The sequence below is a fragment of the Aythya fuligula genome, chromosome 2 (genome assembly GCF_009819795.1).
Source record: "Aythya fuligula isolate bAytFul2 chromosome 2, bAytFul2.pri, whole genome shotgun sequence".
In the NCBI taxonomy this organism is placed as follows: domain Eukaryota; kingdom Metazoa; phylum Chordata; class Aves; order Anseriformes; family Anatidae; genus Aythya; species Aythya fuligula.
Window position 1 is genome coordinate 3564741 of NC_045560.1, and position 26546 is coordinate 3591286.

Below are 26546 nucleotides of genomic sequence, written 5' to 3' on the forward strand. Positions count from 1 at the left end.
GCATGTCGCTGGGAACACTTTGCTACAAGCAATAGAAAAACGAGATGAGGCTAGAGCTCCAGGATAAATCCATCCAGCGATAATTATTCTTGAAGGAATAAAAATGATTTGTTAGGGAAGTCGTTGCTGTAGGCTATGGAGGAGCGGTGGAAACAATCTGTGTGTAAGTCATGAGGGCATCAGAAACAATCCACAGTGTTTAAAAAAACATGCAAGAAAGTCAGTGTGTATTTATATATTGCCACGTAGATGCAGAGACAGAAGAGGTGGTTCTTCATGCTACTCCCAATAATGTTTATACAAACCAATGTTACATTTCTTAGATGCATGTGATGAGTTGCGTTCAGTTCAGTGAGCACTGTAAGACAAACATCAAAATACATCAAATACAGGATTGAGGATTGGCGTTACAAGTTACACCATGGTCGTCCACAAGGACGTGGAGCAAATGCAAGGTTTCACCTCCTGTTACAATGATAAACGAGCAGTGCTAGAAGTGAAAAAGTCTACTTCCCAAATTCCTAGGAAATGGAAGTTCACGACTTTGCTTCTTATGTTCCTCCTTCGTGAGTATTTTGGGAAAGAATGAAATGAACAATGTGCCCGTGCCACAAAGAGGTGTCCTGGGCTGAATTAGTCACGGTGTCCCCAGCAGGACGAGGAGGCGACCCTTCCTCTCCTCTCAGCACCATTAGGACCTCACCTGGAGCATTAGGCCCAGCTCTGGGCTCCCGAGGACAGGAGGGACCTGGACACCCTGGGGAGAGGCTGGTGAAGGGCCAGGAGGGTGCTGCAGGGCCTGGAGCCCCTCTGTGGGGAGAAGAGGCCGAGAGACCCTGAGCTGCTCGACCTGGGGAAGTCTCCCAAAGGTGACGTGGGGCTGGGCACCAGCTCGGGGTGGCCCTGTGATGCTGTGAGCATCGCAGTGTAGCTCAGGGCTTGACTGCGTATTTATTTGCTTGTGCGATGCAAAACGTTGAATGGTGTTTCTCTTGACAGCCTGCCACCCTGCTGAGAGCGTGGGAGGGCAATGTGGCAGCTACAGAAGAAACACTGGCTGCACACCAGGGTCCTGAGCTACCTTGCCTCGTCAGCCGTTAGCAGAGGAGCAGCATCATCCAAGGTCTCAGGTAAGACAGAAAAACTCCTTTCAGGAAAATTATTAATCTAAAACATATTTTCAGTGAAGCTGTGATGACTGGATATGCTTAAAATTGAGCACATTCAGGTTTTAATCTTACACACGCTTTCCTATTTTGCAGATAGTTCAGACTGACTCTTTGCATAGCTAAGATATGCAATAGTTGCTGAGCTCCACTGTTTACCCCCACAAGATGTATCCACATACCATAAATCAGTGTCTGTGGAAGACATAAAGACTGTAATAGCCTTCTCTTTCAGCTTGGGGTGTCCTTTTTAAGCAGAACCGTGTACTATCAGTTGGATAATTCACACATGTTTATCTTGGAACCAGTGCCGTGGCCATCTGAAAACAGGATCTGTGTCCAGTGTTCTCGCTCAGCCAGGAAGTATTGGTGAAGACATTTGAACTCTAACAGGTTATTGTGTCTATTTTGTTTTTAACATCACTGCCAGATGCCAATTTGTATTCGCCCAGAAATATGTCAAGGTCTTTGCGTGTCAGTGTGTTTATTTCTACTGGAATTTTAACCTTAGTCAAAGTTTCAGTACTTTGCACTTTGAAAAGTGCTCTGTTGTTCCCCAGCCATAGCTGGGATCATTAAATCCTACACAGTCCTGTAGGCAAGTGATCTCATAAAGCAGCCCTTTGTTTTGTGGCTGGCATGAAAATTCAAACATAAGGTCAGTCAAAAAAACGGGCTTTTCTGAATGCGGAGGGGAAACGAGTGGACGAGTACCCTGCCTCCTTCTAACCACCGTGCCACAGCTATAAGAAGTTAATGTGCATTTAGTGCAAGAGATGAAAGTGTACAAACTCATTCAGAGAAACAAGAGCAAGATATTTCCACAGCACGGCACCTCTCTTGTGGGCTGGCATTTCCACAGCCCCCTGGGGACTCAGGGACTATGCATGATTTTGGGTAATCAACTGGCCCAGCCTGCCTGACCCTGAATGTGCCATGGTCTAATGTATGCTAACCCCAGCCCGTATCCCTTTGTGGAGGGAAACCTTCAAATAAATTCATCCCTCATCATCAGTGTGATAAGTGTTATCGGTGTTCAGTCTTCCATCAGCTCAAATTCAGTATCAGGAAAGTGGCCTGGCTGCACGGCAAACTAGGAGCTGCTCTGTTTTCAGGCTGCACAGTGTTTTTTTTTCTTTTTTTTTTTTTTACTGGAACATCTTTAAGTTACTTCATGCTTGAAGTGGAAAAATTGAATAGTCTGAGTAGCGGCAAGTAGTTTTCTGTCTGGTTTGCTTTTGCTAGCCGTTGCTATCACCACCTCACAGCCAGGAGGTGAAACAGCTCTTCAGCAGCAGGGTTTCGTGCATTGTCAATGTGCTGGTTAACACAGGATGATTCCTCAAACACTCCACTACTCAGTAATGGATGATCATTTTTTCCCCAAATACTCAGTCTGTGCTTTTGTCTTTGACATGACGATGTGCTGCTTGAAAATAGAAGCAAAGACTGGCCTCCTTTCCCTGGCAAAGCTCCTCATACGAGGATACAGATCATCTCAGCTTATCTGGTTCAAGCCTGTCTGCACGTAACATTGTTTTCTTTGGAAGTTCAGCGTCTTTGTTCTGTGTTTCATTGTTCTCACTTCTTCCAGTCGGAGCTGTGGCCAAAGAAAAATCAGCTTTTTGTTTCTTTCCTCTTCAGCACCAGTGGGCAAATGCTGGAAACATTTTTACCTCAAAATTGTTTGGATTCAGCCTTCAGCCTTATCTCAGGTCCACTGCCCATTGCAAAGAGGGACAATGTGGGGGGACTGGAGGCAGGCTGGTGGAGCAACGGGAAAGATATGGAGCATGTGGTGGTCGCTGCAGCCTTACCGACAGAGCTGCAGCATTTCAGTATTTTTTCTTTCACTTTGTTTTTTTTTTCTGACAGCAGGTAGTGGGACAGAACGGCAGCAGCTCTGCCTACAAGAAGTTGCAAAGCACTGCCTGGAGGGATGTTCACCAATATTCTTGGCCACTCTTGTGCTCCAGCTCTGTGTAGCCAGCAGGGTGGAGCCCTGCAAAGCACTGGCAGTCATTCATTGGGATGCTGCTAAGCTATGATAACATAAGGAGTTCACTTCTGAACATACAATGAATATTCAAAGATCAACCCTCCAGTCTTTGTAAAGGACAGAAATCTTGTATTTTTTATTTGTGTTTTTTTTTTTTTTTTTTTTTCCCACAGATTTATGAGCAATGGGTAGCAGGAAGCTTTTTGTCTCTAAGTCAAGATGAGCATGATCGATCTTAATCTCCGCTGTGCAGTGCTAACCATCTGACACAACTTCTGTCCGCTTATCCCTCCTGGGCCAGCAGAAATCCAGTCACAGCTTGAGTAACAGCCCTGCTCAGACTTCTGGCCACAGAAGTTATCTTGAATATTAAAAAGCTGGAAGAGTAAAAGAGGGAAGCGAAGGCTGGAGTCTCTACTGCTTTCAAAGGATGCCTGTCTTGGGCTAGCAAATCCCCACTCTGCCAGACTTTAGCCAGCTCCTCAAAAGAACTTGTGAAGGAAACAGCTTGTGACACCCTAAGATCTCAAACTGGCTTCCCTCTGCCTACTAATAAAAGCAGCTGCTGCTAACAGAGCCTGACAGCGGTGGTACACACGGTTCTGCCAGTCACAGGGGGAGGATTGATGTGCCACAGCACAGCACCCTCTAACATGCCCAGAAAGTGCAGACGCAGCAACAGATGAGTATTTGGTGTTACCTTTTACATTATGGACGTGCACATGGGAAGGTGTGTTGGGTTTACATGGCAAGGTTTTGGTAGTGGGGGGCTGCAGGGGTGGCCTCTGTGAGAAGAGTCCAGCAGCTGCCCCATGTCAGGTAAGGGCCAGTTTCAGCTGGCTCCAAAGGGACCCACAGCCAAACAAGTGATGCTGTTTGTGCCACTGTGAGAGCAGATTTAAGAAAGGGGAAAAAAAAAACTGCTGCACAACAGCAGCTGGGAGAGTGGGGTGAGAAATATGAGAGAAGCAGCCCTGCAGCCCCCAAGGTGAGTGCAGCAGGAGGGCAGAAGGTGCTCCAGGCACCCAGCAGCAGTTCCCCTGTGGCCTGTGGAGAGGCCCCCGGTGGAGCAGGCTGTCCCCCTGCAGCCAATGGGTCCCACATGGAGCAGGGGCAGAGACTGACCATGACGGAGCAGCAGAGACAAAGCATCAGGGACTGACTGCAGCCTCCATGCCCCATTTCCCTGCACTACTCGGGAAGAGGAGGGAGAAGAGGGTAGATAGGGGAATATGTTTTCACTTTTAGTTTCTCATTGCTCTAGCTTATCATTAATATGTAATAAACTACATTAATCTCCTTAAGTTGAGTCTGGTTTGCCCGTGACAATAATTGTTGAGTGATCTCCCTGTTCTTATCTTCACTCTTCACCCTTGGTCTTAACCCTTGAGCCCTTTTCATCATATTTTCTCCCCCTTTCCATTTGAGAAGGGGGAGTGAGAGAGCAGCTGCGGTGGAGCTCAGCTGCCCAGCTGAGTAAAACCACCACAGAAGGTGACCAGCTTCCTAACAGAGATCTAAAACAGAGAGAGAAATATCTACCAAGCAGTACAACTGCTTTATTTTAGTGGTGCTGGTAAACAGAGAGATGTTGCCTTTAAAGGTAGCATGAATGAAATCAAAATGAGATCAAAATACACTGCACTATAGGAAGCAGGCAAACAACACCCTGCATAGATGAAAGGAAAGATGGGTTTGGAATTAAACTGAATTACTGCTCTCCCCCCACCCCTCCCATCTCAAATACATAATTTTCCCCTAAAGCAGGTCATTTTATTTTCACCAGCAGAAAGAATCCAAAGCAGCAAAACTCAGCGGGGATGGAATCAGACTGTGAAACAAGCAAGATCTGCACCAGCATGATGACATGCTTTGATGACTGGAAGACGTTAGAAGAACAGAAGAACTTTAATGGTTATTCAGTGCTCATGGTGCTAAGCAATGCTGCTGTTACTCAGAAATAGCAACAACTTGATTGTACTCAGATAATGTCCCCATGTAAAGATCTGTGAATTCAGAGCTGTCACGCTCAATAACTTAGGTTTCTTTACACTGTTTTTATCCTGCTATTGTTGAGATGAATGTCCCATGAGAAGATACAGTTTGTGCTTAGTAACTGCCACAGTGCCCACAACAAGGAATGGGGATCACTCCTGATGCTTCTGGACTTTTTTAATTACACGGCACCACCAGAAGGAAGGAGGCAATCTACTTTGCTATGCAATGTTCCCACTTCATCTTCTGCAGTGGCTGCTAATTGAAAAAGAAAATCCATTTGTCACCTAGGACGTACTGTAGTGCAGGCTTCCTCTTGAAGCACCAGTGCAAGAACTAAGCTAGAGGGCTTACATTTTACTTTCGCCAGCACCTTCCAGAAGGGTCTGGTAACACTGCTTCGTTTTTGACTTGGTGTCCAAGTGCTTTGGCCTTATGTGGCAAGGTCTCGGTAGTGCAGGGGTGGCCTCTGAGAGCAGAGCCCAGCAGCTGTCCCATGTCAGACCAGAGCCAGCTCCAGATGGCTCCAAAAGGGACCTGCTGCTGGCCAGAGCCGAGCCGTGAGTGATGCTGGTTGGGCCTCTGGGAGAGCAGAGTTAAGGGGAAAACCTGCTGTGCTACAGCAGCCTGGAGGGAGGGGTAAGAAATGGGAGAGAAGCAGCCATGCAGCCCCCAAGGTGAGTGCAGCAGGAGGGCAGGAGGTGCTCCAGGCACGCAGCACGAGTTCCCCTATGGCCTGTGGAGAGGCCCCTGGTGGAGCAGGCTGTTCCCCTGCAGCCCATGGGTCCCACATGGAGCAGGGGTAGAGAGTGACCACGAAAGAGCATCAGAGACAAAGCGTCAGGGACTGACCTCCATTCCCTGTTCCCCTGCGCTGCTTGGGTAGAAGAGGGTGGATGGGGGAAGGTGTTTTTGGTTTGCCTTTAGTGCTCACTGCTTTAGCCTGTTAGCAATAGGCAATAAATTACATTAATCTCCCTATGCTGAGTGCTTTGCCCATGACTGTAACTTGTGAGGGAACTCCCTGACCTTATCTCAACCCATGAACCATTTTCGTCATATTTTATTTCTTGATTCTGTTGAGGAGGGGGAGTGAGAGCAGATGTGGTAGGGTTCAGCTGCCCAGCTGGGTGGAAGCCACCACAGCAAGTGAGCTGGGTACCTGAGCTGCTGGTCGGTGATCTAGGGACAACACCCAATGGCCAGCATAGACATTGTGTGTAGCATTGTTTTGCTGAACTAAAAATGAAAATAATAATAATAATAATAATAATAATAAAACAGTCAATTTCCATAAAGTTGACTAAGTTCTAGGTCAAGAGGGAATGGCCTCAAGTTGCACCAGGGGAGGTTCAGGTGGGAAATGAGGAGACATTTCTGCTCAGAAAGAGCAGTCAGGCACTGGGACGGGTTGCCCAGGGAGGTGGTGGCGTCCCCATCCCTCGGGGTGTTCAAGGAGAGGTTGGACGTGGTGCTTGGGGACATGGCTTGGTGGTGACATTGGTGGTAGGGATGTTGGACCTGACGATCTTGGGAGGGCTTTTCCAACCCTAATGATTCTGCGACTCGATGATTCTATAAAGGTGCGCTTAGCCTCATTTCTCACTCCTCGCTATGCAACCAACGTGCTTTTTTATCATCACTTTCCCCTCACATCTCTCCCCACACTGAGGCGGGGCACTGCAGGGCCGCCAAGTCTACCCCCCACAGCCTGCTCAGCCCCGGTCCTCCCGCGCTCCCCCCTCCCGCGCGGCGCCCGGCGGCCTCCACGCTCCCGTCGTGCCCCGCGCCGCGGCCGCTCTGGCCGCCGTCTCTGTGGGCGGAAGGGAGCGGGGCGGCCGGGGTGAGGTGAGCGGCGGCCCCGGGGCCCTGCTCCTCTTCCTCCTCCTCCTCCTCCTCCTCTTCTTCATCTTCATCCCCTGCCGAGCCCCGGGGAGGGGTTTTGAGGGTGCCCGCGGGGGTTGGGAAGCGTGAGGGGGTGAGAGGGAGGGTGTATGGGGGGGGCTGTGCTGTGGGTGTGGGGTTTGGGGGGGCTGAGGGAGCCCTGAGGGGGTTTGGGGGTGAGCAGGGGGCCTGGAGGGGGCTGTGGGGGGAAAGTGAGGTTTTGGGGGGGTTTTGGGAGGGTAGAGGGGGAGGTGAGGGAGATATGGGGTTTTGGGGCTTGCTTGGGAGGGAAGTGAGGTTTGGGGTTGTGGAGGGGTGTGAGGGGAGGGAGCTTGGGGCGCTGAGGAAGGCTTGAGGTGGGCTGGGGATGCCTGGAGGTGGGTTGGAGAGGTTGTGGGGTGTGGTGAGGTTTGGGGGTGTGGGGGTGATTGAGGGGGGGTGTGTGGGACTTGTCAGTATGGGAGGGCCCTTGTGGGGTGGCATTCAGGTGTCTGGGGTGTTGGAAGGGTGTGAAGAGGGATGCCTGGGGGGCTCTGGGGACCCCTAATGAGGAGAAGTTGAGCTGGACGTACATAATGTGGTGAATGGAGTGGGGTGGGAAGGAGTCTGAAGGCTCGTGAGCTGCTGGAAGTACAGAGACTGTTTTTTAGGAGACCTCAGGTTGTTGAGGGGTGGGTGTGTACGTTCCTGGTGGGCACCAAATGTGCTCGCTGCAAGGAAGGCCAACGGTGTCCTGGGCTGCATGAGTCAGGGTGTCCCCAGCAGGACAAGGAGGGGACCCTTTCTGTCCTTCCTGCACCAGTGGGGTCACACCTGGAGCGCTGGGCCCAGCTCCCAGAGGTGGATGTGGGGCTGGGGGCCAGCTCGGGGTGGCCCTGCTGGGGCAGGGGGAGCTGAACGTTGGGCTTTGAGCTCCGTGTGACACGTGGTGTTTGTGATATTGATAGCCCTGTGTCTGAGCAGGCTGTTGGTGCTGGAAGGCTCTGAACTTCCCTTTGGTGATGACTACAGAACCTGGGGGCTTCTTAGTGGCCTGAAGGCTCTTAATGTCCACAAATGACATTTTAAAAGTTACGATACTGTGCTTTCAGGTGATTTTTTTGTTCACTGCTCAATCTGGAGAGATTTAGTCTGAGCATGGTGCTTGTTGCAGTGCAGGTCTGTGCTTTCAGGAAGCTGGACAGCACTGGTGTGAGCGGTGAGGGACAGAAGGGGCACAGAGATATACTTACTGCAGTCTTAAAATATGAGAAATTTGACTGGATTTCAGTTTTGCCTCTATAAATGTGAGAAAAGGAGAAAATCCACCTTGTGATCCTGAAAATTAGTAGTAACTGGCTTTCATCCCCCTTTTAAACCATTTCTAAATTCCTTTTCCTGTTAGGTGAGGCTCAAATCAACATGGAGCTGCAGCTCTTTTCCATGTTTCATGTTTGACTGAGGGAATTTGAGTCTCTTTCACGTTCTGTCATCCCACTTCTAGCTCCCTCTGACTCTGATCCAGCTGAGGAAAGGGATGTTTGGTGCAGTAGGTTGCTACCACGTATCGAGCCATTGTGTACAAAAACAACTTCTCAGACTGCTTCAGGAGCCTCTTGGGTTATGGTAACACCCACTAAAGCTTTCTGCAGTAAGATCAGACCTTGACAAAACAGTTGCACGGTGTTAGGTTTGAACCTGACCTCTGTGCTGCCCTTAGAGAAAGGGGAAATTCTGACCAGGGAGAGGGAACAAATTCCTCGAGAGAGGAGCTGGTAGCGAGGTGTTCCCTGCTAGTGCTGTGCCATTCTTAAAAGGAAACTGCTTTTGATGGTTGGATAAAAATCATTTCTTGAAGAACAGCATTTTAAACGTAATCCCCTCCCTCACCTACTTAGGGGTTTGCATTTGCTCTCAGAGCCTTGCTTGCCAGCACAGAAGTTGAGGCAGGGGCTTACTAATTGGAGTACCGGAAGTTTTGATGTGTAATTAATCAAAAGACCTGAGGACGTTGTCAGAGTTCGGGACCTGAGTTCAAAGGCCTGCCACGTAAAGGCCGTTGCAGATACTTTAGGCAGCGAGTCACACGCAGACAGAGAGGCCAGAGGAGGAAAGGGCAGGTCAGGCTTCAAGAGCAGGATCAGATTTCCCTGGTTATGCTCGGTCTGGTAAGTTGTAACAGCATTTTCTTCACGGAGAGGGTGGGCAAGCAATTGGGATGGGTTTAATGATGGGACTTGGCGATCTTAGAGATCTTGGAGGTCTTTTCCAGCCCAGCTGATGCCACGATTCTGTGCATTCCCTTACAGGTGGCGTGGCAAAACTGCTTGCAAGTAGTTAAATATTTGAGGTGTGTTAGTAACTTGTTGCCGTGGGCACAGAACACCTCTGGTGTGCGAGTAATGAGGCTGTGGTGAAAAACAAATAAAGGTGGTTGTGGTGCTGTGCCAGAGCAGGTGTGCTGGGGGAATTGGAGAGGAGAGTTGGGTGAGCCTGAGTGGCAGCTGTTGGTGAGGAGAAGACAGGTGAAGCAGCTGCATTAATTTATTTGTAGGTTTTGCCTTCTCCTATGGCTCTCACCTCTCTCAGCTACATCTATGCTACACTTCAAATAACCCCCTGAATTGCTGAAAACCTCTTTTTTTTTTTTTTTTCTTAATGTTTGCACAGCAACCGCCCTACTCCCTTTTTGCTTTGTTGGGGAGCAGGGAGGTCACTGTGCAAACAGAGCTCTGTGAGAAGCAGATAGGTGAACGTGTCCCCAGGTGATTTCCCCTGGGGTTGTGCTCACCCCTGCTCTCAGACATCTGAAGGTTTGAGTCACTGCATCACCTTATAATCTCTCGGGGATGTTTGTGGCCCTTCTGTTTTGTGCATTCACCTATTTTCACCAAACCAAAAGGCACGGAAGATACATGTCCCATGTGCACCTACAGCTTGACTGTGTGAGCCTTATTCCTTAGACATCAAAGGTAAAAATGCACGGATTTAAAGCCAGAAATAAACACAGCCTTTTGGGATAAACACAGCCATGGCAGGATGTTTAGGGCTCTGCTCTCCTAGTAAGGGGCACTGACTCAGTCTGGCTTTTGGTTTGGAAGTCTCCTGGTGGGGACTGATACCCTGCTCTCTCCCAGGAGAGTACAGAACCTCTCGGAGGGGTGTGCTGATGCTTGATGAGAGCCTTTAGCCCTGAAGCATGAAGTTTTGTACACCCTGGGGAGTTGTGTGCCTTTCCATGCAGCTAACTGCAGGTGGTGATGTCTGTAGTGAGGGGTGTATATGTGCATTTTTTATCTTAAACCTTTGTTAGTGGCACAGTGAGTTGAGTCATTTTGTAGGGTAGATATATTAGAGCAAATGTCTTTGTTTTCTAAATTTGTTTCAATTTTCCTGGTTGTTTTCTGGGCCTTTCTGAAAGGTAAATGAGAACATTTGATAGATAGATAGATAAATAGATAATTAGTTTAAATTTGCTTTTTAAGGAAGTGACTTGTTATGCTTTCTGTCTGTTCCCTGGACAAGTGTTAGTTCCTTTACCATGCTGGCAAATGCCAGCCACCTTTGACAAAGGGGTTCTGGTCTGAAATTGCTAGTTTTTTGCAAGTTATGTGGAAGTGATGCCTGTGGAGCAGAACTGACACCCTCTTTTGCAGCTCGTGGTGAGAACTCAGCTCCTGTGAGACATCCGACAAGCTCTCTGGGTGAGGGAGATGATGAAGGGCTGAACTGGAGGGGACTTTGCTCTCTTACCTTCTTAGATAGCAAAAGCACTTGACAGTGAGACACGTTTTAAACCATCTTGGAGCGTTGGCAGTGATTCTTGATACAGGGCTGCTTACAGCAACCGTATATCAAAAGTTAGACTTCACAGTGGTTTGTTTTGTCTAATGCTTCATTTATGTTGTTTGCCTGAAGCAGATTAAATGTTTGTGTTTTTTTTTTTTTTTCCTTTAGAGTTTGTGGTAATCACTGCCTGTCTGCTGAGTTGGAGCTGTTGGTTTACAGCGCTTTAAAGGCGGTGATTAGGGCAGCAGAAATACTTTGCATATCATTTCAGAGGAGGTGATCTGAGTGCCTCTAGCAACTGATGTCTGGGTTAAGGAAATGAGTTGTTTGTTTTCCTTGGGGCAAAATACTCCTTCGGTTAGGTTCACCCACTGCAGGCAGGTTTTACGTATTGGTACAGATAAGGGTCATTAGTGAGTTATCTAAACTGCTCGTTATGGTTTATCTTCCAGAGACAACGTGAGCTGTGTTAGTCCTCTAACATCTTGTGCTGACTCCTTGTGGTGTGTCCGAAGGACAGATCTCTTGTGTGATGTGAATGTACCAGGTAAATCCCAGTAATAATAACTTTTTGTGGGAGATGGTGACCTGCCAAAGAGTAAGAGAGCAACGTTTATTCTATATTTAGCCATAATTGCTTCTGTAAAAAGAGCCTGATGGGCTATAGCCATTTTTTAAAATCTATTTCTGTGTTACGCTGGAAAATCAGGCCTGATCTGCAAGGCTAATGCAACTGGAGACTTACCGAGGCTGCAGAGTGTCCGTGGGAGTGAGCTGCTTTCCATAAATACTCGTAAGAAGTTTACTCAGCATTTCTGGTACTGAGGTAAAGCAGAAGAAGGAAAAATAGTGGAAGTTTTCAGACAGGTAGCTTTCTGGCAGATCCCCGGCCTCACCTTTTTGTCTGAGAGAGGCAGCAGAGGGATTCAGCTCTGATCTTTGGGGCTGGTTTGTCTGTCTTCCAGTGGCAGAGGTTGTACACAAGGTGTTGGTCAGCAGCAGTGGTGAATAAACTCCAACTTTGAGATGTTTCAGGCTTGTGTATTGGCTGGTAAATAACCGAGGTGGATTGTTAACCTAAAGCCACGTTTCGTTTTCAGGTTGTCCTCATGAGTACTCCAGCGGAGAATGTCCATGATCTTCTTTGCCTGCGTGGTGCGGGTGAGGGACGGGCTTCCCCTCTCAGCCTCCACAGATTTTCATTTCAACCAGGACTTTCTGGAATGCAGGAAAAGATTAAAGGCGTTGTCCTCGATTCTGGCCCGGTACCCAAGTCGAGGCACAGCGAAAGGACGTGACCTTAGCATCCAGTAAGTCACTGCTTCTGTCGGTTGCTTTCTGACTTGGATTCTTTAGATGGTTGTTCTGAGGATCTGTACGTCAAGGATTAGGTGTCTTCTCCAGTGCCTAACTCCCACAGGAAATCCTATCATAGATTTGTAAACCCCTAGCCGTATTTTGCAACTTTTTAGTCAGTACCAGAGCCACACAGCCCTGTCTCAGTTTAGGTAAGCATCTGTTAAGAATTGCTCATTTCAGTTGTTGTTATTTTTTGTACTAAATGCATTCAGCTCAATGGGCAATACTTGTTAGTAGTGGCAATTGGAGGAGGTGGAACTTCTCCAAGTATCTTCTGAGCCCGAGTGCCTCGGAATTCAATAGTTCTGTCTAAAACTGAGCCCAGACACCTTTCTTCAGTGACAATCAGATCTTCCTGATGCTTGCTCTCAGCAGGTGATATGAAACCCCCTGGCTCCTACAGTTCTTATTCTGGTCAGCACAGAACTGATTCCTTCTTGACAGTGGCCTGTACCTGTGGAAAGATGATAAATTTCTGCTTTTATTTTTTGGAAAAGAATCTGCTAGTCTTTACTATAAGAAATTAAGGTTCTTTTCAGAGAGGAGCATTTTATTTCCTATTCAGTCCTGTGTAGTTATAAAACTGTGTTTTACCTTGTGACTCCATACCTGATTAGCAAATGTAAGAGAACTTACAGTTCTAGCTCAGGGTCACCACATCCATTTTTGGGGAGAGTGATTGGAGGAATAAGATCTATAAACTTGCACCGAATGACTTGGGGAAAGCAGAGATTAGCATTTTAATTCCTTCTCCTTCACATTGAACTTACGCCCTCTGACAGTAATATGTTCTGCTGCTTTTAATCTTCTTTAGTCTCTACAAAAGTAGTTACGTGTCTGGCTCTGAAATGAGAAGAGTGCAAACAGATACGTGGCAAAAAGACTATAAATAGTTGGCAAATGGGGAAAAGTAGTTTTACTCAGGCATGGTGTTGATTCTTAGCTCGAGCTGGGGACAAAGGGAGTTTAGGGAACACACGCAGACTAATTAGGCAGTCACAGAGCTCATCAGAGCCATAAATCCCAAGTACACAGTTTAATGAATAAATAGAAACTGTGATAAAATAGAAACCACAAATATTTCTCTGTGAGAGGGATGAAATAGAATAGAACAGAACCATAGAAGCACAGAATCATTTAGGTTGGAAAAGCCCTCCAAGATCATCTGGTCCAACTGTTAACATAGCACTGACAAGTCCACCACTAAACCCTGTCCCTAAGCTCTACATCTGCACGTCTTTTGAACACCTCCAGGGATGGTGACTCAACCACTTCCCTGAGCAGCCTGTTCTGATGCCTCACAACCCTTTCAGTGAAGAAGCTTTTCCTAATATCCAACCTAAACCTCCCCTGGTGCAACTTAAGGCCATTTCCTCTTCTCTTACCACCTGCTGCTTGGGAGAAGCAAGGTGAAACAGCAGAAGAGAGATAATACAGAAAGTGTAACTGTTCAGCTCCAAAATGCAGTCTTTATGCTGAAATACTGCTAACAAATTACTAGCCTGTAAGAAAAGATTTCCTCATTCTTTCCCCGTTAAGTTTCTTAGTAGGTTTTGGCGCATCTGTGGGTAGAAACCTCTGTATAAATATGGCTTTTGTGTTAGAGGGACCCTTTAGGATGAGAATTTTTATTATGGTGCCTCTGATGCAAAATCCTCTTACTTTGCTATAGATGATGTGGCAGCAAAAGTGTCCTTGGTTTTGTGCAAGATGACCCATACCTCTTGCTGTTAGTACAACGTCGTGGTGTTCGAGGGGCACAAGGAGTACCTCTGCCTGCTTCCTGTGAAAAGCTTGCTTGTTCCTGTTCGTGGAACGCCACTGTGCTTTGTGTACCTCCTTCCCTCTGCTGTTTTCTGGCCCCCTCTTTTGTTATTAGCCTGATTTAAGGCCGGTCTGGGAAAGTAATGCCCTCGGTTTTACTGATGTTGCAATTTCAAAAATATTGGTGTTTTGTTCTTCAGTATGCTCAGGCCTGCCGAAGGAGTTGCAGTGGGTGATGGATTGGCAGGGGCTGCAGGACCTACACATTTTTTTTTAGTCTGCTCTTCCAGTCAGTGCAGTCTGTACATTTTGTTTCGATAGAAAGCACAGTTTACTTCTCACCTTCAGCATGACCCTCCTACCTTTGTATGTTGATACTACTTTTTTTCTTTTTTTACGTATATTTCAGTTTCCTTTCTTCTGGGGATATTGCCTGCATGGCGATCTGTTCCAGCAATTACTCAACCATCATGGCGTTTTGCTTCCTGGAAGAGCTTCAGTGGGAATTTGCTGCTTCCTATGATACAACGAGCATCAGTTTAGCTTCCAGACCGTATGCTTTTCTGGAATTTGGTTTGTAGCTTTGTTTTCTAATAAGAATATCTTGTCTGATACTTCTTTTTTGTTAAGCAATGTCTCCTGGCCAAAGCCTGATCATAAAAATGCCCGTGTGTGTGTGTGCCTTTGCATGCTTGTGTAGGAGGAGGAGGGAGTCTTGTAACTGCATTAAACTATTAGATTATTGTTCCTCTGGTTCCTGAGAGCCCCTGTAACAGATGAGCAAAACGCTGTGGTGGTTAATAAACAAGCACAGAAGAAAAAGAAATCCACATCTCAAACACTTTATAACTTAATTAAAAAAAAAAATTGACAGGTGGAGACAGATGGGTACAAGGAAAAAGAGAAACAAAATAGATTATTAGGGACAGATTTACTTCTGGCATGATTTAGATTCATATAGTACTTCATAATCATGCCTAGTGTTTCTTTTTTAACCTGATATAAATGTTGTTTTTTTCTGCTAAGCAGCAGATGCTCTGCTGAACCTCACACCTTTTGAAAAACACGATTCCCTTGCAGTGAGAAACTCTATTTTGGGAAAGGATAAGATACTGGAGTAGGTTAGCACATTTCTACCCAGATCTCTGTAATATCGTTAAGCCTGCGCTTAAAAGATTGAGAAATCCCCAAGGAAAGTGCATTATGCAGCCATCTTATGTTTGTTTTCTGGGTACATTCCAGGTGTAATTTTATGCTGAGATCCAAATTATTCCTTTTTTAACTCGATTAAGAATTTTGAGCCTCTTTTAATTCCATAATGCTTCTTTTTAAAGATAACACATTTTTCTCATTTTTAATGTCGTACCATATTTTGTTCCTGAGTCTAACTAAAGCTGCATGATTTTCTTGTGTTGGGATTGAAGATGCACTTGATACGTAAGATCTTGACCTTTTGCCTGGTAGTTACAGATCATTATAGCAAGCTGACTTAGTGAAAAATCCTATATTTTACTTTAATGAATGCTCATGGCTCCAGGTATTCCAGCACGACATCCAGGTCCTGTGTGGTCTCTAAACTCACGCTTAAGCTATTCCATATGTATCATATGCAGTAGAGCTGTGCTCAATCTGTGCAAGTCTTCTAGCATAGCAATACTTTAAGGATCTGGATCTTAATTATAGGATGTCTTAGCAAAATTAATGTTAGAGAATTTTATTTGCCAAAGCATGTGAAATTTGCCCATGTCTTTGCACAGTTAAATAGGAAGCAGCAGTATCCTCGGCTTGGTCCTTCAGCTCTGGGTGTGTGGGCAGTTCTTCCTCAGACACATTCTCAGTTTTGTCTCGGTGCTGTGGTAACTCCTGTCAAACCTGCAGCCACATTTGTGAAAAGAGACTCGCTTATGAATGGTTTTAAATGTAAAGTGTGAGAGGCAGATCAGGTTGATCTGTACCTAAATCTGTGGCTCGGAGTTTGGTGTAGTCACTGCAATTGCCTCTGCCACTCAGAACTGTTTCATAACTTGAATATGGGTTGAATTAGTTTTTCTGTGTGCCAAAAAATCCCTAATCCTTGGCATTATTAAAACATGAAGTGGATTTACTTGATTCAGGCCTCATGCTAGTTCGTGGGTAGTTGAAAATGTGTTACATCTTCAGTCCTCTGCAGGCAGGATGTTGAGGTGGGTTATTTAGAGCATCCTGAAGGGATTAGGTGTGATATAAAATACCTAGGGAAGGTCCTTCATTTGTTAACCCACAGTAGACCTTTATACTTGAAACTAATAAGAAAAGAAATGAGAGAAGTAATTAAAAAAAATCCAAAAAGCAAAGAATGTAGTGATTTGAGGAATAAGGACCTTAAATTCTGCAGAGCTAATAGAAGTGTGTTTTTATAACGTTTCAGATAACGTCATTCAGAAAGTAAAATGGCATTTCAACTGTACGAGTGGCTCTCGAGCGAAGGTGAACTGGGAGAAGGTTGAGGAGGAGATGAAGTTCCAGCCCCCAGTTGAGCTGAAGCTGGAGGATGCGGAGCTGATGAACGGGCTGGCTAACGGTGGGCACGCAGAAGTTCATGTGGAGGTTGGTAAGTTGCTACTCTGCACAGGTGACAGCAGACTTCCTAAACCTAACCGCAAAGGACAGCGAAGCATATATGAAAGTGTGTAGCAGCAGTTGTTCCTTCTACACTGAGAAATAGGGATAATGTATACAAAACCTGGGAGAAAAGGCTGCCTTTCTGCCACATTGAAGAGCGTGTGGGCTTTGGATTGTAGCAGGTATGCGTTAAGTATTCAGGGTAGTGCGTTTTTCCCCCCCAATTTTAGGTAAGCTGCTCCACATGGGCAATCAGTTATAACCGGGCTTGGCATTTTGCATGTGAAAGTATCCTGCTTTTAAAGTCGCTGATTGTTAAATTTGATTTGGCAGAAGCAGCTCCAGTATTTCACCGGCTGTTGCAGACTCAGATAGAAGATACGTAATTACAGACTCGTTGAGTTACTTCAGCCCTGAGGAAAGAAAAGATCAGAAGAACGTGTTTGAGCTGAGGGCAGAACTCTCATACTACCCACCTTGGGTTGTTCTCCCACCTGCACTTTCTGCTTTTACCCTGTTCTTTAAAATTCAGTGCGTTTGACCAAATTTTTTGGAAGATGTGTCTGCACAAACAATGTGTAGAGGCTTGGCAGAGGAACTTTCTGTAGCAAAAGCTGATATTTTTCTTCCTTTTAAAAGTGCTACCCTCTACCTAATTTTCTCTGAAGTTGGTGTTTTGTTTGTGTTTCAGTTGCGTAGTCAAAGTCCTGCCTACTTCCTTTGCAAAATTAAATGATTTTAATCCTATTAGCATTGCAGTTTAAATGCAGCTTCTGGGGTACCATGAGCTTGTATTTCTTCTTCTTTCGTTGCTCTTGGCTTATGAAGCATTAACAAAATTAAATTCTACTTGCTTGGTCTTAATGTTTCTGATGGATGAGCTGGAATCTAATTTGACAAAGGTATTTTAAGGTAAAATGAAAAGGATCAGTGACCAGGAAGAATTAAAAATAGAAAACATTTGATTTACAAGTCAGACTTGAAAGTGTGCCTCCAAACCGTGCTTGGAGGTTAAATATTTTCATGGTGTGGCAGGGCTTAGAAATTCTTTGCACTAGTGTGAACATTTTCAGTGCCAGTGAACATTTGCTAGCTAGTCTGTGTCTACAGATCAGAAATATGTTTTCAGTTTTCCCCATCTTCCTAATTACTTTCTTTTATTTTCCATCTGGCTTGTGTTTCTGGCTTCTTTTTTTCTCTCTGTTCTAACCCAAATACTCAAACAAATTGTTCCATCTTTGTTTTAAGGGCTGTGTTTATGGTCATCTGTTTCCATCAGCTGGAGTCAGCTTGCCTGGTTTGTTCCTCTCTCCTCTCATCACCACCGAGCTGCTGAATCCCACTTAGCTGCTCTAAGTTTAGCCGTGTGCATAGTGTCTGTTGCCTTATTACTGTTATTTATATTGCAGCTCTGCAATACAGGAGTCTTACTGAGCATATGTTGAAGTGGTTCCAGGAGAGCAGAACTTAATCACGTCTGCATTCTGTACGGACGAGAAATCCTGGACTGATCAAAACATCAGTCTCCTCATGTGGATGTAACCCGCTCCTGTCTGTTCAGCTGTGTGAGCACATCCCCTGGCTCCTCTTCTTTTTAGTATGAAAGGAGTCTGAAAAGTCAGGGCAGTTTTGTCATTGTCAAGTGTATATATAGAAACAAGACATTTTTTCATTTTTTCATTCTCTCTTCCTTTTATTACTCCATTTGTTAACGAAATCCAGCCCAGTTCTTCCTAGAAAGACACTAACACCGTATCCTTGCTCAACATCTCCACAGCCTCAGCTTTTGTTGCAAAAGCTTAACCTTGTGCCCCAATCTAGGCTAGCTGGTAAAGCTTTGGAAGGCAGTGGGCTGTGTATATAAAAGAAAAGTGAAATGGAAGTAGCTTTCTGCGTAGAGGGAGACTTTTCTCCTCAGAACTGGCTATAAGAAATGGAAGAACAACTTGTACTATTTGTCTAGTAAGCAGGCTATTAAATTATGCAGCATTGTGCTCCCCTTGATGAATGTTCTTAGTCTTTTGGAGGCACACGGGGAGTACTTCAGAGTCCTTTTCAAGATGTTTTTTGAAGATTTGATAACCTCTTCTTACATCTCTGTTTTTCAGTTGCTCGCATTTTATTTTTAAAGTGCTTGAATCTGATTTCATCTTTTCACTCCAGGTGCTGTCTTTATCTGGAGCTTTGTGTAAGTGAGTCATTGTCAAACCCTTGAAGAGACAGAATGGAGTATGGCACTGGCACTGATGTCAGCCAGTTAAATAGCCAGAGGCTTCTGCTCAGAAAATCTCTTACAAATTTCCTCGTCTTCATTGTTCGAGTGTGTTTTCACAGAATTGTTCTACACCTGTTGAAACCTGCAGATGCATTTTTCTGGGTGCTGGATAATCCACGGTGCCCAGAATACCTCTGTACAGTTCTTGTACTCTGAAGTGCCTGACTTTTCTACTGAACAGTCAGATCAGTTTGAATCCCAGCTAGCATTTAATTGTGAGTGTGTGCGTGTGCAAAACTGCTGTTCTGGGCTAACAGAGCTTATGGTCTCTTGTTCTCTTATTTCGTGTAATAAACAATTCTAGTATTAAAGTGTTTTTATGAAAACATGATTGAATCTGCACACAGAATTGTAATAATCTTGTTCTAGCAGTACCCATTTCTCTTGCTCTGTGCAATTTGCAGTTCGTGGATTAAACCTCAGGAAGATCCAGCAGAAACAAAACTCCCCAGCAAACAATTTAGAGATCAGTTTTCACAGACTGTGAGCCCTGAGCAACTAGATACTGTAATCTCCCCTGCGTCTGTGAAAGCAATTCTTTTTATCCTAGTGGACAAAAATGTCACTTTTAAATAATATTTCATGCTCTTGTCTTCAGCCTGCAGAAGCAATATATTCCCCCTTGTTCTTCACTGGGCTCTGGAAACTCTTGATGCGTGTAGTTTGCAAGATCCTGTGCAGTGAACGACACTTGTACTGGGTGATTTCTCTCTGTCTGAGAGACACAGCCTGCCTCTGAAGCAAATCTTAGCAATTCAGGAAGAAGAAACGGTAGTCTTTATCAGGAAATTTCCATGAGAGAGAAATACATAGCTGCAACGCTATTTAATTTATCAAAAATAATAGGAAACTGAATGCTGCTGTCAGTATAAAAACAAACATGTTGGTACAGCTTCTGTTCAGCGTGTTGCTTGGATTTAAAATTTCCCTGTATAGCAGAAAAGCAAAATTGCCTTTAAATGATCGGGTTTCTTGCACCATTTATTTAAGTGAAAATGTGCATGACAATAATACACAGTAATACTAAATAATGTGACATATTGCAAATGAGATTAATACAGTTCCCTTTGCAGCAGCTTTCGGGATGAAATTACGGAGGTATGAGTGCGTGCCAGAGAAATTAATTACAAAGACATTTATAAAAGAGGATTTATATCCCTACATTAATTTGGCACCAAGCTTTTTCACATTCATCTATCAAAATCCCTCTTAAAGGAGGAGACACAAGTGTTTTCCTTTTTGAACTGTGCAGTAGTAGTGCAATGCTCAAGTAGATACGGGTATTTCACCTAGCTCTGAAGCAAAGCCAGAGTTGATCTCTGTTTTGCATAGTTTATCTCCTCGTCAGGAGCTTTCTACAGCTGGTCAGGGGACAGAACATCGTGAGACTGGGGGAGCTTCTTGAGGGCTCATCCGTTCTGTCCTGTATCTTCTGTTGGTGCAGGAGAGGACCTGGATTTGATGCCTGAGGTGCAAATTGCCATTATTATTGTTATGCTGAAAGAGCTCTATTGGTGGTGAGCCACTGATAGAATATGGCAAGAAATAAATGTAGGTGAGGATAAAGGTGTTGTATCTATTGTTGCACTAGCTAGGTTGAAAAATAGGCGAGCTTTTGGACAACCAAACCCTTAATTAGAAGTGGCAAATTGCAAACTTAAATACAAATCAATAATAATTGCTTTGGCCTTAGCTAGGTACGTATCAATTAGGTTGTCCTGAGGAAATCGTGTTTGGGTGTTCAAACAAATGCTAGTAGCAGAGGAGGTGAGACAGGTAGTTCCCTACCTGTGAGATGTGGGCAGAAAGGGGATGAAAGAAACTGTAGCGGGCTGTAAAATGTGTCTCAAAGGCCCAAAATTTCAGAATCCAATCCGTAGGCCCCAGTTTTGATTGTGATTTGTCAGTCTGCCTTGAAGACTGGCTCCGACAGTTTGTGTCATCCTGAGAACTGCCCCAGTAACTATTCCTGCAGCAAGGCATCTAAATCCTTGGTCTTGGTACAGTTTTATATTACGTTGTGGTAACGGCTTAATTAGGGCACCAAGTGTGGTATGGAAATGATGCAGGAGAAACTGGATTTCCCTGTGCTGGATTAAACCCTCAAATTGTCTGTGGGGAGAAGTGTGTGGTTACCAGTTGAGGGGGAAACAAATTGGTCTCTTGCTGTTACATGTGCCAGAAATCTAAGGTTTTTACTGTCCCTTTGAGTGCTTAAAGCCTGTGATTTTTCTCCTGACCCATGAAGAATGGTCAGTTCTGTTAATCTGCTGTAATAAAGAGTTGAAAAATACCTATATGCAGCACAAAAGAAGAAATCAATGCTAAATAGTTCAAGAACAAATTCTATTACTTAACCTGTTTAAAAAGTGCTCCAGAGCTGTTGTATATTTTTTTAGATGTCAAAAAAATTGAGCAGTGTAATGCAACAACAAATGTGGTTCTATTCATAATTGGTCTTCTCCGGAACAAGCACGAAAGGTTTGGAAAATCCAGATAAGCTGATCTGAGTTGCTTTATGTTGAAATGTTTGAAGTTGTAGTGCTAACTTTTACTAATGGCTCTCTTTTCATTCTCTCTCTCTTTTTTAAGTCCCTACTTACAGAATGCAACGTGTGACTCCCCTGGGGATCCTGTCCCTTGTTCTGAACATCATGTGTGGGGCTTTGAATCTCATTCGAGGAGTTCACCTAGCAGAGCATTCATTTCAGGTAATCCTGGTTGGGTTGAAACCTGAAAATGAGATGAAGGAAGAGAGTTATTGCAGTAACCAGATGAGGGGTGGCTTTTCTGCTTCATAGCAGACCACGCATCTCATAAAAACTTTTGTTTGTCCAGGAACCGTACAGTTCTGATTGCTTACCTTCTAGAGCGAGTGTTTTGTTGTCTATTCAAGCATGTTGCATTCTACTTTTTTTCTGGTGACACTGGAATTTGGAGAAATGTTGTAATCTTGCTAGGCTGGCTGGATATATTATTATTATTTGTCTTGTATTTTGTTCTAGATGCTTCTATGTAATTTTTGTTAAATATGTAACTGTAAACAACTTTGAAAAGAGGAAAAAAAGTTTCTTGCAGGGTCTCACAGTTTTATTTATCTGTTTATAATAATCATTATTTAGTTATTTATTGTTACATAAGCCTCAGTTCTTGGTATCTTGTTGAATGGTAGTGATCTTGCTGCTGTTCGATACTGTTCCAGTCAATTAACAGAAATTATGATGAGGGGTACTTGATGATATACAGTATTCCAAAATATCAAGTAGTACTTACTAAAAAAAGTGTAGTTTATTTAATTCCTTGTTTGTTGTTTTATCCAAACAGGAGGACCATGAAGTAATTGGAAATGTGATAGCCTTTTTTCTACCTTTTCTAGCCTGTGTTTTTCAGGTACGTTAACTTAACGCTTTCTGAGTTTTGACATTATGAATTACAATACAAACCCATTTTCAGCTAAGCAGAGGAACAACTTGTTTTTTAGCATCCTATCTAGTCAATTCCACAAAGGTGCTCCAGTGAAGTGGCACAAATATAATTAAGGGCACAACTTAGCCTTGTCAAATTGAAGTTTTAGGCTTTTCAGTGTTTCCATGCTGTGGCATGCTAAATGGAGCTGAGTGTGATAAAGAAGTGCTAGCCCAAAGATGCCTCTCTTCCCAAAGTGATTGACATGTTGTCTTTCTGACCTAGTGATGAGCTTTTGTAGCATAACCACTGTAAAAGACAAAGCACATATAGAATAACACCACCACTGAAAGTCTTCTAATTTACATGAAAAGTTATTTTTAAGTCTTGGGACAAATACAGTTCCCAACTTCCTTAGATTTTCTTTTTTTTCCCCAATGGATTATTTTCTCTTACCTCCTTATGCAGAAGAGTCTGAATGAGGAAAATGATATATGCTCCAAACAGGTTCTTCCTGAAAGGTTTCTTAAATGCCTAATGCAGTGATCCACAACCTTTAGGTTTCAGGGAAATCTGCTGTTTGCAAAATCTTCCATTTTTAGCCTGTTGTCACAGGAAGCTGCTATAGTTAGGATGCTAATTGACAGAGCATAACATAATACAATGTGTTTTTAGTGCTGTTGCCTTTGGCCAACCAAATTTGGGGATAGCTATCTGAAGGCTTCTGTTCATCTGTGATATTTAAAACTGGTAATGATGCTATTTGTCATATCGTAATAGACAATTGAGTGTCTTTCAGCCTTTTTACACCTGTGCTAGTGGCAGAGCTTTAAAATGGAGATAATAATCGGGATCTGAAAACTGGATGCGAGTCAGTCATCACACAGAAAGGCTCTGTCCTGCTTTATTCCAGTTAGCACCTGAAGCTAAAGAAGCTTTAAAAAAAAAAAAAAAAGTGTTCTTCCTTATCCTTTTGATCTGTAGCAGTCATCTTCACAAAATGCTCGTGCATAAATTGAGCTCAAATGTGAAGTGCTTTCTACTTTATGGTATCTACTTGTGTCATCGGCACAGTTGGAAGCTGTGACCTTAAGTGAGAAAGCCTGATCTGTTACTGCCTGACTTAGAAAAAGTAGCTCTTCTGCCAGCAATTTGTGAAGTTTTTAGTTCTCTCCTGCAAGGCTTGTTGCTCTTCACACTTGCTTAGCAAGTGGGTTCCAGCTGGTTTCGAGTATAAAAATACAAAAAGCCCCAAAACACTTTTGAGCCCTGTGTTGGCAGAAATGATGCTCTTGCTGCCAAGTCAAGTCTAGAGAATGTAGTCCTTTACTTACCCCTAGAGCAAATCCAGCAGCAACAGTTTGGAGTTTGCTTGTTTCCTGCCTCTGAGCCTTTGCCTTGCAAGAATCACAGGTGGGTTTGAAAGCTGGCTTTTAGTCCAGGCTGGCGTGGGCAGAAGGGATGCAGAGTGTGCTGACAGGCTTCTTTTGCTGCCTACACTTAGCCAGTAGGTGCTGGACTGAGAGGCTGCTGTTCCTGGAGAACCTTTCAGGATGGGAGCAGGAGGAAAGCTTTGAGATTCTTAGTGGTCATGGCAATGGCTGGCATGTCTGAGAGGTGTGGATGTGCCAGCAGTCCCCAGCTTGCCTATATATATGTGTATGTATAACTCTGGTCTTCCATATACATACTTTAATGCTAATGATCTCTCTCTTGTCCTTTTGTAGTGTTACTTGTACCTATTCTACAGCTCGACGAGGAAAGTGAAGACATTTATACTCTTTTTCTTGGTCTGTTCATGCAACGTTTACTTGTATGGATTGCGGAACGTCTGGCAAATAGCCTTTCACATAGGAGTGGCATCTCTGTCTTCCTACCAGATACTGACAAGGCAACTCATGGAGAAACAGCCTGACTGTGGAGTATGAAAAAGACTGTGGGTTTGCTATTCTCTTTTTACGGCTCATTTTTTGTATTAAAAGGGGCAAAAATAGCTTGGAGTATTTTTTTAAAGCCTTGTGACAGGGGTTATTGCGAGGAGGATGTCTCAAAGCAACCTGAAACGAAGTGGGATCCATGTAGCAATGTCAAACACACAGTGAAGAATTTAACTGTATTCAACATGGCATGTGGTGATTGTGCATGGTAGATTTTGTTAGGTGTCGTCAGCGATGGAGGTTCACTTTAAAACCGGCTCTTACTCCTTGACTGCTACCACCTAGACAGCATTCTGCCATTTGTCATACTGGCTCTGTAACAGTTTAGCAGGTCGATGTCTTGGCATGGAAATGCTTCAGAAAATCCTAAAATTGTATTATAAGGAGAAGATAAAGTGGTGGGTAACACTTCTGTCTGTAGATTCTTGGTAAGTGTAAGTAAAGGAGTAGTTTGCCATAGTTAGACGGGTCCGTTATTAATGGGAAAAAAATGTTAGGGTGAGGTTCAGGATATTTTTTCTGGGTTTTCAATGAAAAGAGAAGGCTGTGGCTTCTTTAAAAAAAAAAAAAAAAAAACATACAGGTTTTAAATATTTCCTGGCTATACAGCGCATTTTAAAGTACATGCTTGTTGGTTAATTACAAATATGCTTGGGGCAGCATAAAATAAACCAAGGGGATATTAGTGCCCTTTCAGCTCAGGCGGCCTTTATTTCCCCAGTTAAGGTCACCCTTACTGTAAGGGTGGTTCCGTGTTTGCTTGGTCTGTACAGATAATAAATCTTCCAAGCCTACTTACGGCAGGCCACCGACACCTTCACCTTTAGAAAAACGAATAGCTGGTGAGTGGAAAGCCATCTCCAGTAATGGAGAGCAAGAGCAGGTTCTCTTTATTATATAAAACACCTTTAGCTAACGGTGTTGAGTTCTTACCCTAAGAAGAATTTATGAGCGTGCACTTTTGAATATAGTACTTAGGAGCTGAATTTCTTAACCTCTGCTGCACTGGGTATTCCTGTAAGTGATATACCGAGGTGCATATGGGCATTGTAGCACGTATACGAATACTTTAGGCTGCTTGTGTTTAAAAAATGCATATCATTTTGATGCAGCTGTCCCCGAAGGATTGTAAAGACTCAAACTGAGATGATGTAGGGAGCTGTAGGTGTGTTATTGTCCCAGTATGGTCCTAGATTTCTTTATTTTTTTATTTTTTTTCTGATGACCTCATTTCCTTCACCAACAGTCTCTCACCAAAGACTTATTTTTCTCTCGTGTAGTCTCTACCTCTAGTGGTTGCAAGGAGGTTAACATGATGCAGAGTTGTCTTTCTGAGTTTGCAGAAATACTTACCGAGATGCAAGAAAATAATTTTGTTATGATTTCCTGAAATCTCAAGATGCAAACATAGCAAGTATCAGTGGACTGCTAGACCAAAAATGTGTGGCCTTGGAAGCACTTCTGGGATGCATCTAACTGCAACCTGCAGCCTGTTATAGCCTGGACAGTTTCTAGGGCATCCAGAGACTTGGTTCCAGAGCTTTTTCCAGTAATAAAATAGAGGCATTTCTCTTCCAACTCATGCTTACCCCATTTACTGTAACAATTATGTAATGAGGTCCTTTAAACCGTGAGGAATAGCTTAGTAGAAGTGATGGAGGAATGTTTTAGCCAGCCAGTTACGAAAACAGCTGGAGCTCTGTGCCATGAGGTAATGCTGTTCCGTCCTAGAGGAGTGGATTAAAATGGATTGCCTGTCGTTCACTCTGGCACAAAACTGGTGGTAAGTGGATGAATGAAGCCAGGACTCACGCATTCTCATTAAGACACCCAGATGACCCCGCAGATGTGGGAGTTTTAGTGCTGTCAAGCTTTAAGTTTCCGTACAGTTCAGTCCCGGTTTTACTTGTCAAGGTTCTCTTTCTGTCTGATTGGAGGCTGCAGGAAATTAAGCTGTGATGTTGGGTTACAAGTCAGGAAAACCAGAACAAAACTAAATGCACAGAGCATTGACAGCAGGGGGGGCAGTGAACCATGATGTGCTTTGTGTTCCTCAGCCTTTTATTTAGCTGATGGGAAGAAAGAGCAATGATCCTGATGCTCCCTGAGTATTCGACTGCTTTATCCTAAAGCAACCACCTCTCTGTGCCAGGTGATGTGAGCAGCAGCTCCGCAATGCGAGTGGTACAATGGGGTGTTCAGATAGCTCGTGTAATTAACATCATTAGAGTTGATAAAGGTTAAAATCAGCTTTTGGTTAATGCTTTCTTTTTTTTTTCCTGAGATTGCTTTGTTGAACAAACTCCGTTGGTACAATTCTGCCTTCATGTAATTTTTTTTTTGGCTTTGTGGATTAGGCAGAGGATGCAACGAGGTCTCTTCTGCTGACGGAC

The 26546-nt window shown here is 44.1% G+C and overlaps 1 protein-coding gene across 4 annotated transcripts; it reads left to right on the top strand.

Moving 5' to 3' along the window:
- The first annotated feature begins 1110 nt into the window (after positions 1-1110).
- Positions 1111-24710, top strand: SEC22C (SEC22 homolog C, vesicle trafficking protein). 4 transcript variants are annotated; one of them, XM_032181781.1, is made up of 8 exons: positions 1111-1130; positions 11265-11359; positions 11913-12122; positions 14345-14508; positions 16343-16525; positions 21404-21522; positions 22136-22201; positions 23944-24710. In XM_032181781.1, exons 3-8 carry the CDS (start codon positions 11941-11943, stop codon positions 24142-24144), a joined length of 915 nt encoding a protein of 304 aa, XP_032037672.1. In that variant the 5' UTR covers positions 1111-1130; positions 11265-11359; positions 11913-11940; the 3' UTR covers positions 24145-24710. The 4 variants fall into 4 exon arrangements, with proteins under 4 accessions (XP_032037672.1, XP_032037670.1, XP_032037671.1 ...); XM_032181779.1 differs by lacking the exon at positions 1111-1130 and adding an exon at positions 6952-7008; XM_032181780.1 differs by lacking the exon at positions 1111-1130 and adding an exon at positions 7050-7108.
- The last annotated feature ends 1836 nt before the right edge of the window (positions 24711-26546 follow it).

Excerpts from the sequence above, each read along its gene's own strand:
- SEC22C (XM_032181781.1), top strand. The coding sequence starts at position 11,941 with ATGTCCATGATCTTCTTTGCCTGCGTGGTGCGGGTGAGGGACGGGCTT. Across the intron at positions 14,509-16,342 it reads GTATGCTTTTCTGGAATTTG|ATAACGTCATTCAGAAAGTA; the intron begins GTTTGTAGCTTT and ends ATAACGTTTCAG. Across the intron at positions 22,202-23,943 it reads TTCTAGCCTGTGTTTTTCAG|TGTTACTTGTACCTATTCTA; the intron begins GTACGTTAACTT and ends GTCCTTTTGTAG.